This window comes from Cygnus atratus, chromosome 1 (assembly GCF_013377495.2).
Source record: "Cygnus atratus isolate AKBS03 ecotype Queensland, Australia chromosome 1, CAtr_DNAZoo_HiC_assembly, whole genome shotgun sequence".
In the NCBI taxonomy this organism is placed as follows: Eukaryota; Metazoa; Chordata; class Aves; order Anseriformes; family Anatidae; genus Cygnus; species Cygnus atratus.
In genome coordinates, this window is record NC_066362.1 from 32,194,783 (window position 1) to 32,210,862 (window position 16,080).

The 16,080-nt window shown below is 39.7% G+C and overlaps 1 protein-coding gene across 1 annotated transcript; it reads left to right on the forward strand.

Annotated features, from left to right (window-relative positions):
- The first annotated feature begins 8 nt into the window (after positions 1–8).
- On the forward strand, positions 9–15,456 carry IRAK4 (interleukin 1 receptor associated kinase 4). The gene is made up of 11 exons (XM_035544100.1): positions 9–266; positions 714–859; positions 1,196–1,393; positions 2,179–2,339; positions 3,755–3,819; positions 4,142–4,256; positions 6,264–6,373; positions 8,666–8,849; positions 9,709–9,771; positions 12,672–12,830; positions 12,929–15,456. The coding sequence occupies exons 1-11, from the start codon at positions 106–108 to the stop codon at positions 12,959–12,961; spliced, it is 1,395 nt and encodes a 464-aa protein (XP_035399993.1). The 5' UTR covers positions 9–105; the 3' UTR covers positions 12,962–15,456.
- Positions 15,457–16,080: the final 624 nt, after the last annotated feature.

The following is a 16,080-nucleotide window of genomic DNA, read 5'->3' on the forward strand; positions in this document are numbered from 1 at the left end:
CCAGTGGTGCGCCCCGAGAAGGCGGAGCGGAGCGCCCTTCCGCCAGGCCCTGCCCTCTTAAAGGGGAATTGCGGCTGGGGGCGCGGTGGGCCCCGTCGCGGCGGGATGAGCGGGGCGGTGGGCGCCGGCACCCCGGTGCGCCGCCTGCCCTACGGGCTGCTGCAGCGCCTGGCCGCGTACATCGACCCGCAGGACGGCTGGAGGAGGCTGGCCGCCGACATCGTCGGCCCCTCGGGGGAGAGCAGATACACCCAGCTGCACATAAGGTCCCAGGGTTAACGGGAAGTCCCGCATCCTGCAGCGTGACCCCGTTTTTGGGGTGTTTAGCACCAATACCGGGGGGTCGCGTTGTGCTGCTTCTGGTTGTGCCTGCGAGTGCTCGGGAGGCTGCCCCACGGGGCTGCTGCCAGCCTGGTTCCTCTTCCTTCCTCCCCGCTCGCCTTCCTAGGCAGGCGATAGCCCAGCAAAACTAACAAAAATCAGAATAAATCAGAGCCACGGACCCATAAAATGTACTGTATGTCCCCAACAAAATGTTGAAGCTACGTGTATTATACCCCAATTTGAATTTCCCTACTATTTTTCACGTCTCCAAGTGCTTCACACATACCGTAACGTTCTCATTTTTAAGGCATCCTTGCATTCGCCATTAATCTCTCCTCCTGGTTCCCCACGTCCCTCTTCTGAAAGCCGCTTTCAATTTATGATTTCAGGAGGTTCGAGGCGTTCGTGCAAATGGGGAAGAGCCCCACGTGTGAGTTGCTCTATGACTGGGGGACGACAAACTGCACGGTCGGTGATCTCGTGGAGCTACTGGTCAGGAATCAGTTCCTGGCACCGGCAAGCCTTCTGCTTCCAGGTAACTGCCACCCGTGTGTGCTCTGGGCTGTGTTAGCAGCTCTCTGAGATGCTAAAAAGCCTCACAGCAACCTGAAGGTCAGAAAGGATTATGTGAAAATAACCAAAAGTGGATATCTTTTTCCTTATTTATGATACAAGTTTTATAGAATTGGTTTAGTGTGTTTCAAGTGGGAATAAAAGCCCTACAGTATGCACATGCTACGAGAATATGATCTTTTCACAGAGCTTACATTTTGCACAATCTAAGTTAATAATGGCATCATTTTATTTGTTTGTTTGTATGTTTTTTCTTATCCCTAATATAGTTAACACGGTCTCTAAATTCTGTTTTCAGAAGCTGTAAAGGAGGCACAAGAAGTTACGTTACCTCTTTCTTCGCAGGAAACTTTGCCTATACATGAGAAACATCTGCCTATACAGGAAAAAGAAGTGGCATCTGTAAAGCCTAGTCTATCTGAGAATACAGAGGAGCAACCTTCAACTGCTTCCTACTTAAGTCAAGAAAACAACAGCTCACAGTCTAGTAACACGGGTAGGTGCTTAGTTTTCAAAATTTAAGTACAGTCTGTTTTGCTGATTTGTCCTTCACCTATATGAAGTAAATCTTGGGAACGTATTGGAGTAATGACTATACTCCTATCTCCTTGCTTCTGTTTTTGCTCTGCATGACTCTGAATGCAGCTTGTGGTAATAAGATGTCAGAATATGAGACGCACCCTGCAATTAGCGTGGCTACTGTAATGGAAAACTTAATTATTAATTGAGTTGCAATTTGTTTAGTGCTACACATAGACCTGTTGCCCTCTTTAAATACTGATTTTGTAGACTGTTTAACACTTGGTGCTTTAGAGCTGGATCTTAAGTATCAGAAATACCTGAGAAGGTTGGAGAAAAGATGACTTAAGAAAGTATTCTAGCAAATATATGGTTGGTCTATTCCTTCCTGAAATACCACTTTTTGGGTTGCTGCCAGAAACATGATATGAGATACATATATTTACACTTAACACAGTTCATGTACTCTCTGTGATCTGCTGCACATTTTCTTTTACCTGTATTAGGAGTGTTAATAAAAAAAATACAGTCAGAAGGCTGCTACACTACTAGTTCTGAACAAAGTTATGCATAGCCAGTTGTATATATTTATCTGCATTTATTTTTTGCAGATTTTCTTTTAAATTTATTTCATTGCATCAGAAAGTAGGGCTCTGTTATGTCAGGATTTGTTTTGTAGCAAATAGACAGAGAATCAATTCAATACACTTGTCCCAGAAGCAAAAATGCATTTCTGTGCTAAATGGCATATATCTCTTCTAGATTTCCACAATTTTTGGTTTCATGACTTGGAAAGTATTACAAATAATTTCGATGCACGACCAGAATCAGCTGGAGGTAATAAGCTGGGGGAAGGTGGCTTTGGTGTGGTGTTCAAAGGCTACATCAATGGCAGAAACGTGGCTGTCAAGAAACTTGCTGCTGTGAGTTATCTTCAATATCTTTCCTGAAAAATGACCATACAGTGTAGTCTTGTCTATCTGTGGAAGGCGTTGAATGATAGGTTTCAAAAAGCATCCCCACATTAAACATCAGTTGAGTTGAGAACCTTATCCTGTAGTCCTATGCGAGGTGCAAGCTGTCACCGTCAGCAGAGGTGAAGTCTTGCCTATCATTAGTTCTTACAGTGGCTCAGACAGTTGTCGGGATGAGCAGGGTGCTCCCTCATTTCCCCTTTTGCACACAAGAAGTAGCAGAAGGGAAGGGGCGCAAGCGAGGTTTCCCTTCTAGTTCCTATGGCACAATTCAGGTGGGAGACTCACAAGCTAAATAAACTAAATAGGTATTGCTGTATAATTTCAGTCTTCGTAATAAATGTTTTGTGTGAATAATTAATTATGTAACTAGTAAGTGCTTCTAGTAGGAAACTGCAGTGAAATAAAATGTACAAGTAGGAGAATCCAGTGAGGTAAAACTCACAAATACACGCTGGGTGGAGAACGAATTGAGAGCAGCCCTCAAGAGAGGAGAAGGACTTGGGCATGTTGGTTGGTGGAAACACTCAGTGTGACCTGGCAGTGTGTGCTTGCAGCCCAGAAAGCCAACCATGTCCTGGGCTGCATCAAAAGAACGTGGCCAGCAGGGCAGGGGATGTGATTGTCCCCCTGTGCTCTGGTGAAACCCTACCTGGAGCACTGCATTTAGCTCTGGGGCCCCCAGCATAAGAAGGACATGGAACTATTAAAACAAGTCCAGAGGAGGGCCACGGGGAGGCTGAGGGGGCTGGGGTTGTTCAGGCCAGAGAAGAGAAGGCCCCAGTGACCTTACAAAGGCCCCCTTTAGGTACTAAAAGGCCAACAGGAAAGCAGGAGTGGGATTGTCAGGGGGGTAGTGACAGGACAAGAGGTAACGGCTTTAAACTAAAAAAGGGTAGATTTAGATTAAATATAAGGAAGATTTCTTTACTGTGAGGGTGGGGAGGCACTGGCACAGGCTGCCCAGAGAAGCTGTGGATGCCCCATCCCTGGAAGTGTCCAAGGCCAGGCTGGATGGGGCTTTGGGCAACCTGGTCTGGTGGGAGGTGTCCCTGCCCATGGCAGGGGGCTGGAACTGGGTGGGCTTTTGAGGTCCCTTCCAACCCAAACCATTCTGTGCTAAGTTGGTGACTGTGCTGAAACTGGAATAATTGCCCCAGTAACATCATGTTACATGATATTAAAGATCATGTTCTGATACTTTTTTTGTTTGTTTTTTGAATTCAATCAAAAAAATACAGGTAACAGTTGAGTAGGTGTTATGTGTAAATAATTAGAAGAAAGGCCTACAATTCAATTGGTTTGTGAACAATCATGGATTTTAATATGTACAGAAATATTAATGTCAAATACTTTCTTTGTAGATGGTTGATATTAGTGCTCAGGATTTGAAACAGCAATTTGATCAAGAAATAGAAATGATGGCAAAGTAAGTACCAGATCATAAATGTAAGTACAAGGTTATAAATGTCACCGTAACCTTTCCTGAGAATCTGAGTTGCTAGATAACACTTTAGCTAGCATTGTCCCTTATTTTTGTCTTAGCCTCAAAATTTACTTTATGCTGCTAAACTTCACATACAGCATGACTGTATTTGGTTCACATCAAAGCACTGCTGCAGAAACATGGCTGGTTTCTATGTGCAGTAGGGCTGGAATGTGGCATGGGGCAGCAAGTTCCCTCTGCCTTGCTTTTTCACAAATGTTAGGCGTTTGGCAGAACATATCTGAATAGAATTTTGTTGTCACAGGTGTCAGCATGAGAATCTAGTGGAATTGCTTGGTTTCTCGAGTGATGGTGCTCAGCCCTGTCTGGTGTATGAGTACATGCCCAATGGTTCATTGCTTGACAGACTTGCTTGTCTGGTAAGTAAAATCTTTTCTAGCTTCCAGCTGCCTTACTTTGTTGAAGTGGGGCTGTTTCTGAAATACCTTTGAAACAGTAGCAAACCGTAGTGGCCAAACAATATTTTACTACTTGCTCCTGTGTTCTAGAAGTAAGACGCACATGATAAGAAGTACTCTTTCAATAATGTTATATACAGATATTTTAGACCCAATGTTAATTAGTCAAAGCAGATAACGATATAATGTGATGTACCAGTACCCTGAAGTCCAGGGAAGCTTGGACTTGCTGTGCCTTTGTGGAGTGGAGCAGAGGGTGCTGCTGCTCCTGCTTCTGACAATGGCATGTTCTCTGCTAGCCCCTGAGATTCTGTGTTGTAAAACTGCCCTTGTGATAGCAGCTATAACATGATGTTCCTAGTCTGTGTATCTCTTCATGAAATGCCTAAACAAATGGGGTATACTTCTTTTTAATGATTATTTTGTGTAATGCTTTCATCTGATTTAATCAAATGACGTATCTTCTAGCCTTGGCCTTTAATAACACATAAGTTGGTTTGTTTTTGATAAAGGCAACTTTGTGTATGAGGGAGAAACCAGCCCTTGTTAAGAATCATAAAAATGGTAAACCAGATTTAACCCGCTAGGTGTGTCCACAGTAATTTAACAGTATAAAACCTGCTTTATACTAAGCAGGTGCAACTTCTGAGGTTGTCATCTGTTCAACATTTTAAAATGGTGTTTCTTCAACACCTGATGCCCCCACACCCCAAAATGTAGCTTTGCTTTTTTCTTCGCTGATCTTCCTGTTGTACTGGCTCAAACATTTAGTAGTTGGATGGAGAGCTGCGCTGGTGTACTGATCAAGCTGAAGTCTGTGAATGAAATCTTTAATTTTCAGCTGGAGACATTTTCTCTGCAAGGCTCCACCTTTGCCCCAGCAGGAAGGAATTGCGTTAGGATGAGAATAAGTAGCAGTGGATGGGGAAAGGCCTGGATGTGTTTGGTAGCACTGCTGGCTCAGGCTGGCTTGTTTGATTTGCTCAGATACCTACATGCATGCAGGTTTTTTGTTTTTGCTTTCCAACTGAGTCAATGTAGAAGAGAAGTTAAGTTTCGCTTAAGACATTGCAAGTTTATTTTAGAAATGACTGTCCTTGACGGAGATGAACATTTCATATACATGTAACTTTGGCCGTTATCAAGAAGTGAGCTGAGAAGAATAGTGGTAATTGAAAGCTAAAGTAGGAAATACTGAGTCCTTTACAAGCGAAAGACAAATTTACAATATAAATTCAGAAAGAGTCCTCATCTGATAAAGTCCAGTAGGTGAGGAATGCATATACTGAATGTGTGCTCACGCTGATAAGGCAGGATTCATTGTGAATTCACTGGCTTTGTTTGGGGCATAAACTCTTGTTATGTCATCTGCTTCTTGTCTCGGCTTTGAGGAGCAGGTAAGGGAGGTGGTGGAGTGATAAAATACTCTAATCCTCCTCCCTTGGCCACTGACAAGATTAAAAAGTGCTTTTGAAATGCACTTTGAAAGGTGTCTTCACTTCCAAGGTCTAGTTATTAGCGTGGATTGAACTAAACTCTTGGAAGATTGACTTCTTAATAGTAGTACAAAAATGTTGATTGCTTGGAATGATTGGCTTTGACTTAAAAGGCACTGGTATTGGTGCTGATACAAAGAGCAAGGTGCAGTACATGCTGGTAGTTCTTTGCAATGTAGCTTGTCATACAGGGTCAGCATCAAATATTATTGAGAACACCTGCTGCAAAACAGTAAATTAATCTGATGCGAAGTGTGGGGAAGAGAACTAAATGTGACTCTGTGAAGGTAAATTAAGAAATATATACCATTAGTCTTTTAAAGATTTACTTGAAAGTCACAAAATATAGCAAGCAATTGTTGTTTTGGCTTGTGGTTTTTTGTTTGTTTGTTTTGTATTATGTAGACATTTTGTATCTATGTGTGTAATAGATTTTCATGTTTGTACTTCCTTTTTTCCCTTCTTGTTCAAGGATGACACTCCACCAATTTCTTGGGATACGAGATGTAAAATTGCTCAAGGTACAGCAAATGGCATCAACTTTTTGCATGACAATAATCATATTCACAGAGACATTAAAAGGTAAAAGCTGCTGACTATCACTGTCTGTTTTTTCTTTGTTGTACCCTGTTAAAGTTTGTTAGAGGGAACAGACTGAAAGAATCATTGCTTCACTCAAGGGCACAATCTTTTCTGCAAGTGCCATCCATCACTATAATCTTGTCTGTGCTGCAAGGACATGACCAGAACAGACTTCTAAAGATAACTGGGGCTGTTGTAATCTGTCGCTATCAAACAGTTATTTGAGTGCTGCAAAGACACACGGAAGTTCTGTTCTTTCACAATTGCTGCTAACAAAAAGGCTGCTGTTGGAGAACATTAGGAGTTTTTCAGATGAAAACCCAGCTTTTTTTTTTTTTTCTTCCTAGAGCACTTCTGAGTGTCTCATTTGATTTTCTTCTATTTATTAGGAAGACTTAAAATGACTTAAGTCGGGTTTATGAAATTCAGGGCCCTTCAATGTTGATGTGGTGTTCACTTGTTGGTTATACCAGTTTTTTTTCTAGGGATATCAGAGATGAGAAAAAGCTTTTGCATTCTGTGATTTTTACTTCTCCCTTTCTTGCTAGCAGTTTGGTTCTCTTTTGAAATACCAATGCAGTACAAATGTTTGAAGAAAAGCCCTAAAGGCCTTACTCCTTTTGTGGGTTAGCAAGGAGAAACTGACTGGTCGAGTGTCACGGATGAATGTTTCAGTTGCTTTCTGGCTTCTGACAACTCTGCTAAATCTAGACCGCATAGGTTTTGTGAACTTAGTCTGTGCAGAAAGAGTTTGTTGCTTCAGCTCCCTCATAAAATGTACTGCTGCTTCCACAATTCATGTTTCTTTTTCTTCTTTCTTCCCTGCTTAAGCTTCTGGACAAGTGTAATGCCTGGGAGGGACTCATTTTTATTACCTTGTGCTGCTCTACCCTTCTAACTGCTGTGAGTTGATCATATTACAGGATTGAGTTTTTTGTTTTTCTTGAATTCCATTTTGTAACCTCTTGCACTTTCACTGTGACTAGTTCAATCAATTTGGTTGGTGTTGTTAATATTGCTGCCACTCCCAGGTAAAACAAAGCAAAATGAAAAATGAAGTAAAACTTAGATGTCTTTTCATCTATTACGTGGGAACGTGTCATAACTACACAGGCACTGGAACAGCTTCTCTGTAGGCTAGAGAGGGCATGTCTGAATAGGCGTTCTCAGAATTGACTGTAGTTTTTTGGTTGGTTATACCCAGGAGATAGTTCATTTATCTTTTGAAGCTTGACAGTTGCAATAAAACTTGATTCTGTCGTGTGTATCACAAAGTGACCTGTTGTAGCTCGACTCTTCAGAGATCTGAGCTGCTTATCAACTTGAAGTTGTGATCCTGTTCCTACTTTTAGAAGATGAGCTTTAAATATGAAACTGATTGGCTGATGTTTGGCTTTTTGCAATGATTATATAACACTTTTTACAACTGTTCTAATGCCGAGTGACATTTTGTAGCTTGCAGCTGTGTTAATTTTGTTGACAAGGTTTTAGAGAACAAGAAAGGCAAGTTAGGAATAACTTTCTAGTGTTACATGTCGTATCTGGCTATGTAATTTGCTAATAAGTTCCATTAAGGGGGTCAGAAAATAAGGAGAAATACATAAATATTAAATAAGTGATTTTGAAATGGTTCCAAATTCTGCAAGCATAAGAAACAGTAGAAGGATTTATGCTGCAATTCATTCCACTGAGTATTTTTCAAAAATGTAAGATCTTTTAGATAGGCCTCATTCTTCGGGTTTTCTGTAAGGCAGGTAAAAGCTGGAGATCAAACAGAAGCACAGCACATTTCCAGTGTTAAGAAGTATTGTTTCTCTTTCAAGAGAAGAATATAAGTATTGTTATTCATTTGACATAGGAATTTGTAATGGTTGATGTTGTATTAGATAATAGGTATAAAACCTGCTTTTATTGGTTCTGAGTAGAGATTTAACAATTATGAATTCTAATGTGACCCAATACCCAACTTTGCTCTTTTTCTTGTGTTTTTGTGTTAGGGTTTTTCTGCATGCAGGCATACACAAGAAAAACTATGCATGGATTTATCTTCCTGTCAGATGGTTCTTGATTTACTTAAAGCAATTCATTTTGAAATTGAGCAACTTCAAAAAAAAAAAAAAAAAACCACACTGCATTTCTTCTTATATGAAGAAATATGAATAAGGATTTTATATTTCAAGAAACGTTCAGAATACCAGTTTGCATTTAGTTACTAAAGAGTTATTAGTCTGTAATAAAACCAAATTACTGTTTTGGAAAATTTATTTTTCTTTTTTCTCCCCTTTCCACAAGTGCAAATATCTTATTAACTGATACATATGTGCCCAAAATCTCTGACTTCGGACTTGCAAGAGCATCTGTAACATTTACACAAACCATCATGACTGATAGAGTTGTTGGAACAGCAGCCTATATGGCACCTGAAGCTTTGCGAGGAGAAATAACGCCTAAGTCCGATATCTTCAGTTTTGGAGTAGTAAGTAGAATGTTCGAAGACATATATGAATTCTGTTTTGTAAATGGTAAAAGTGTACAAAATCAAGAATACCCAGAACTAAGTATGAGAGAACTAACTCTGACCTATTATTTCTCCTTCCCCTGGTGGATGTGCTCATAAGAAAGTATTTCTAAACTTTGATTTGTTTAAAAGCATTTAACTATGTGGATCAAAACTTTGAATCTGCTAATGCAGTTTCAAATGGTTATCTTTAAAATGTGAATTTATGTATGAAAGACCAGAGTAAAATAACATTCCAAGTTCTAGATAAATACAGGTTGAAGTAATGTAAAACAGTTTTACGTCTTGCATAGTAATGCACAGAAACATGACTCTGGTTGAAGATTTTTAAGAAAATGATGCAAATTTTAAATTTTCTTTTACTATATTTCAGCACCAAATATGTGGTACTGTGTGGGATTTGCCTTAAAGCTGAATACAGTGCTTATTCTATCCAAAAAAGATAACTGCTTACTATTTGGGAGAAAAATGAATCCATTCTGAATAGATTGAAGAGCCATTGACACCCTCCTTCATGGCAATTAGTTTCATGGGCAGGTAGGCCAGATAGTGTAATTGAGTATCTTGGGAGTCCTTCCATTTTGCTTTGAAGCAACGCAATATAGGGTGAGGAAAAACTTCCCAAACCACACTGCTAATAACTGATAATGGAAATAAAGGAAGGAACAACAATCAGTTGCATAGAGGGCTGTCTTTGGACAAATACAGATCCTGTGAGCATTTGGTTGAAAGACTGAGGATTATGTTCCTCTTCTCAAATGGTATATACGCTAAGGGTTGCTTATGCTTCTCTTCTGATTTTTTCTTTTCCTCATAGGTCTTATTAGAAATAATAACGGGTCTTCCACCAGTAGATGAAAACCGGGAGCCACAGTTACTGGTATTTTTCTTTTTACTTTACCTCTTTCTCCCTCCAGAATCGCTTCATGTGAAATCATAGTCAGTTAACAGGTTCTTAGACAATCAAATTAGTCAGCAGGAGATGCAGTTGTGATAAGAGCTATTATATCAATGTGTGTTTTGGAAGTGAGGCAGAAACTTTTCTCTCTTGGTTGGTAGATGACTGCCCAGTCCCCTAGGTCATCTCTTTCCAATCTGATACTTTATTTCTTTGTTTTGATACTGTTTCTTATTGTTATACCATTCTGATTTATCAGTATATTCCGGTTTTACCCAGAAACCTTGAGAGTTTGTCTCTCACCAGAACATCTTAAAGCGTTCATCTCCATTGGTTCTTTATGTTTCTTACCATTGCTTTATTATTTTTCATCCTCTTCAACTTTATTAAGAATTTGCAAATAGCTTGGTTTTAACCCTAGGGAAGTTGGGAATGGAAGAGCTATTCTGGGGTGTTTTGGTTTTTAATGTTTAAGTAGAAATTGCCTGCTAATTTGGAAACTATGTCTCCAAGCTTACTCTTTTGAATTAAAAATCTTATAAGCTTGCTCTTTTTCATTTGGTTTAATTTTAAATTTCAAACTATTTAATCCAAGATTTTCATGGTATAGTTCTAATGTAAAAACATAATTATTTACTGAGTATGAAAAAGAAATGAGTTTTGGTTTGGTTTTGTTCCATGCTATTCAATAGCAGATCACTTCTAACACAGCTTTAGGAATACCTGTGTACTATTAACAGAATATTTTCTCTAATCCGTATCTTCTAGAGTGGTGTAATACTTATCCTGTTGAACTCTGTGATGACCTTGGAGATCTCAACACTGTGTCAAATGCAATCCTAGGCTTTATTTATTTAAAGTGGGCTTTTTCACAAGATAAAACATACTTTATACTCCATTTTAGGTTGTGATTGGTACCTTTTATCATTGTAACATACTTTAGGGAGCATAAAGAGAATGGTCAGTGTAAGGCAACATGACATTCCTAGCTTTGAAAATTTTAGGGTAGTTGAATGTTAGTAGTTTCAGACTCACCTACAGGGGAAAACAGAAGGCCTGCCTCTATTCGCTTACTTTTATTTCTTTCTTCCATTACCATACTGACTTGTCTGTGGTATTCCTCAGACAGTATTTGTGATTGCCAATAATGTATTTCAAGTATGTTGGGGCTGGAAAGTTTGGGACTAAAACCATCAGATTTGAAAATTGATTTCAGACTAGAATCATAGAATGGTTTGGGTTGGAAGGGACCTTAAAGATCATCCAGTTCTAGCCCCCCTGCCCTGGGCAGGGCCACCTCCCACTACAGCAGGTTGCCCAGGGCCTTGTTGCACCTGGCCTTGAACAGCTCCAGGGATGGGGCATCCACAGCTTCTCTGGGCAACCTGTGTCAGTGCCTCCCCACCCTCTGAGTGAAGAATTTCCTCCAAACATCTAAATTCTAAATCTCCCCTCTTTTAGTTTAAAACCATTCCCCCTTGTCTTGTCATTGTCTGCCCGAGCAAAAAATTGCTCTCCGTCTTTTTTTTTTTTTAATTATCCCCCTTTCAGCATTTAAAAGCTGTACTGAGGTCACCCCAGAGCCTTTTCTTCGGGCTGAACATCCCCAACTCCTTCAGCCTGTCTTCGTAGGAGAGGTGCTTCAGCCCTTTGATCAACTTTGTGGCCAGCCCTCTGGAGCCATTCTAACAGGTCCCCATCCTTTGTGTGCTAGGGGCCTCCAAGTGGGGCCTCACAAGGGCAGAGCAGAGGAGGACAATCCCCTCCCTTGGTTGATGCAGCCTGGGACGCAGTTGGCCTTCTGGACTACAAGCGCACTGCTGGCTCATGTTGGGCTTTTTGTCTGCCAGAACCCCCAAGTCCCTCTCTGCAGGGCTGCTCTCAGTGAGTTCTTCTCCGAGTTCATGTCTGGGATTGCCCCGGCCCAGGTGCAGCACCTTGTACTTGGCCTTGTTGAACCTCATGAGATTCACATGGGCCCACTTCTCCTGCTTGTCCAGGTCCCCTTGAATGGCATCCCTTCCTTCTGGTGTATCAACCGCACCACACAGCTTGGTGTCATCTGTAAACTTGCTGAGGGTGCACTCGATCATCCCACTGTCTATGTCATTGATAAAGATACTAAACAGTACCAGTCCCAGGACAGACCCCTGAGGGACACCACTTGTCACCGGCCTCCATCTGGACATAGAGCCATTGACCACCTCTCTCTGGGTGCAGCCTTCAAGCCAACTCCTTATCCACTGAATGGTCCATCCTTCAAATCCATATTTTTCTAATTTGGAGATCAGGGTGTCATGTGGGACCATGTCAAAGGCCTTACACAAGTCCAGGTAGATGACACTGTTTTTTCCTTGTCAACTGATGTAGAAGTTTTCTTAGGGTAGACATAGCAGCCAGTGACTGACTGGTGGAGGAAGGCATTTATCTCCAGAATGAGGCTTTATGAACTTGACAAAAAAAGAAAAGTTATTTGTGCTTATGCTTGCATACTTGTGGGTAAGTAAGTAAACATGGGTACTTTGTTACTTTTTCAAGAGAAGCAGACTGATAAGAAACAGTACTAAGCCTTGAACTGTTAATTGAGCTTTTAATATTCAAGTTGCATGACGCAGCTAAAAGGAACTTGCTATGCGATTTTGTGTTAACTCAGAGATAAATGTACTGTACGCTTTTATCACACATAATAGTCTCATAAGTTGTTTCTGCAAATATTGATGCATAATTATGCAGCCAAACCACTGTCATTATTCTTTGTCTAGAAAAGCGGTTGCGAAAATAAATGCAGAGCCCTGAAAAGCAAGTTTTCAAATTGTTTGTGTAATACATGATCTTCAGATGCTTACCATGTTATCTGCTCATTGCTTCAAACTCTCTTGCAGTTAAGTATCAAAGATGAAATTGAGGATGAGGAGGCAACTATTGAGGATTATGTTGATGTAAAGATGCATGACTGGGATGCAACTTCAGTTCATAAAATGTATTCCATCGCTGATCAGTGTCTGAATGAGAAGAAAAACAGGAGGCCAAACAGTAAGATGGTATGTAGCTTTTCAGATTGAAGGCTTATTTGTAGCCTCTTTTTTTTTTTTTGTAGTTACAGCGTCAGTTATTTGTACTTCTCTCTGTTCTTTTGCAGGTCCAGCAGCATCTACAAGAGATAAAAGCTTGACATATGTTTCTTCTGATACATGTTTTCTAAATGGAGCAGAGACCAGTAACAAACGCAGACCTTTATCAGCATTTACTGCGACATTATCAGCTTTTCTGCTTTCCAGAACTTTCTGGCCTGCGTATAAGGTGTGCTGTTGGCTTGTCACCATTGTGCTATTTTTTAACTGAGCAGCATTTCCACATATCCGTAGCCACTGGACCTTCAACAGATTTTTATTTTTTTATTTTTGTTTTTGTATTAACAAGTTTTAGTGCTGGTATATCTTCTACACAGCTTTTTAAACAAATAGATTGTAAAACGGAAATGTCTTTTGATTTTTCAAGTATGCCTTCAGCAAACACACGTGACAGTAGCAGGGTAGGATGTCTTTCTGCCAATCGCTTTCTTGAGTGATCTACTAGACCTTTTTCTACTGAAGAGAAAAACATTTAATAGATGTAATTGGCACTTACACTGTCTTCTTGGGAAGACAATAGTAGTACCCATTTAAAACCAACTTCTTGTTTTGCATTTTAGCTTGAGAGTTCATATTAGTGTGAATACACTAGTAATGTTTGTGAATGTGACTTTTTGAAAAAGTCTTCTCAGGATTTGTTTTATTCAAATAAGTGTTGCTATCTTCTAGGTTTCAAGGTTTTATAAGTAAAACAATTACATTGCAATGCAAACACAAAAATATGTATAGCTTTCTTCTGGTGAACTCGGTGTGAGGACAAATGGTTTAATCTTTGTTCATAGGAAGAATCACAATTGCTTTTAGTATTTTATGTTTTAGAATAAGATTCTATATGAGATATTGCAAATACAAATGGTTTATTTTGTTAAAAGAGACCAATATAATGTTGTTAGGACCAATTCTGCCCTCTCCTTAGCTAAATAATTAAGCTCTTACTTATATGTATGGATATTAATAAATATTAAAATATACATTTAAAGGCATGGAAAGCTTTCTGAAGTAGAAAGATCGACAGATCAAAGAAGACGATTAACTTCATTCCATTTTTAATGAGATTCTAGATACTCTGGACTACCTTTGTAAATGTAAAAGGTTAGTTTCATATAAACCTTTTCTTGTACTTCAAACTTTTTCTTGACAGCCTAGGGATAAGAAAATAGTTTGGTGTACAGCTAAACTAAGATCTATGATTATGGAAAAAAAAATTAACAGAAAAGGATCTGACTGCATTTAGGGGCACGTATCGTTGTAGAAGGCATATGATTTCTATCTAGCACTTGTATTTATAACATTAGAACTCTGGCTATTAAGTTATTCTGTATTTCCCTTTCAAAATGATAGATTAACCTAGAAAACAGTATCCACTTAAATCATTTCTAGTTTTATTGAGTATAAACATTAAAAGCTGTTTAACATAAATAAAAACTCTGCATTATAACCGTAGATGCTTATTCCAGCTCTTAAAACCTTTAGTCTTGGAAACAACTGGCATTTTATGTTGCTTGTGTCTGATAATAGCATTATGTTAACCTTACTGCAGGGAATAAAGCTGTACTGCTTTGGACCAGGGATAGTGGAGGGAGAAAAAACCCACCCTGCTATAAACTGAAATGAGAATAAAATGCATTTAAGTCATTCTCTAAACAACTCTTCCAGCTGTTACTTGAAGGCTTCCTTTTAGATCATTTCTGCGTTTTACCGTTCCCTGGAGCTCACACATCTATATTGTTGCCCTGAAGCAGGTTCCTTGTCTCCCTGATGAGTGCTATTCACAGCTAGTAATGTAGAACAATTTTGTTCATGTACCAGATCTGATGTTCCAGGTACAAGGAACATTGTTATCGCAGGTTCTTCCATCATAGTGGACCTGTGAGCTGCCTCTTTGGGCTGCCTGTTAGCACCTACGTTTTGCTGGTAGTTCTCCTCACTCACTGAAAATGAAGCACATTTGCTACACCTTCAGTTAAAAAATAAATTATAAAAATTGAGCTCTTTTCGTAGAATCCTAGTGAGGAATGAAGATATGTGTTAAATAAAGGTAGCTAGCTTATGTGTTTTTTGTGTTTCTAATATACACAAGTTGCAAGGAGGGGACCTTCCCTACCCCACCTAAGCTTTTTTTTTTTTTTAAGATCTGCAGATACTAAAAGCAGCACCTATAGCCACTGACAGAGGCCAATAGTAGCTGACTTCTGCTTCATTTATTCCCTGCAAAAAGCATTAAACTATCCTAGGGTGCATCCTTTACATTAATTACTATAGTAAAGCTTTCTGTGACAGAAGTCGGTAACTTGGTCATTCATGTTCTTGGTGAATAAAGGAAGGATGGAGCTGGAGGTGAGAGAAAACTTGGTACAGCTGCTAGTAGCTGGAGAGCACTTTTTTTTTTGACCCTTCACACCTTCTGTCAGCAATAGTATTTCATATTCTTGCTGAAATGTGAAGAATTGCTGCACCTTTGTATTTAAGATGGCCAGCAAAGAGTTGTGTTAAACACCCCCCTCAACATAAGGCAAATAAAGAGGCTTCTGTTCAAGATGTCTGTGATACTCATGCTCACATACAGCATACCTCCTTCCTCTCTTACCCGTGCCTCTTCTAGGAACAGCTGTCTTTTTGTACAGCATTTTGCATTAAAATTATTCTTGTAAACTGTAGTTCAAAACATCCACAACTTTCCTTCTTCCACCTGCCAAACTACCACATCCTCCCTTTTCCCCATGGGGATGTGTTGGCAGGATATTTAAAAGAAAAGCCAAACCACTAACTTTACGAAGTCTACAAGCAGACTAGTTTTGGCAGTTTAGACAAACATTTATGAAACATCACCCTTTGATTATTTAATTTTACTACCTCATGCTGAATAATTAACAGCAGCTTGAACTATTATATTACTAATCATCTACTTCAGCATTTTAGAAGAAAGAAGTTTTTGAAGCAGTTTGTTGTTGGAAGCATAAAAACCCTCAAGAGTTAAACACATTTGGATCCCGCTATGAAGGCTTCCATGCTGCTTCCATAAAGCAACAGGAAAGTAGCAGTATAACAGAGCATATAATGAATTCTTCAGTAGCAAGCATCAGAAACTTTGCTCCTGCCCACCTCTGTTCTTACCCTGCAGTCACTTTTTCTATACTGCTTTCTAATCCTGCAGGACCTG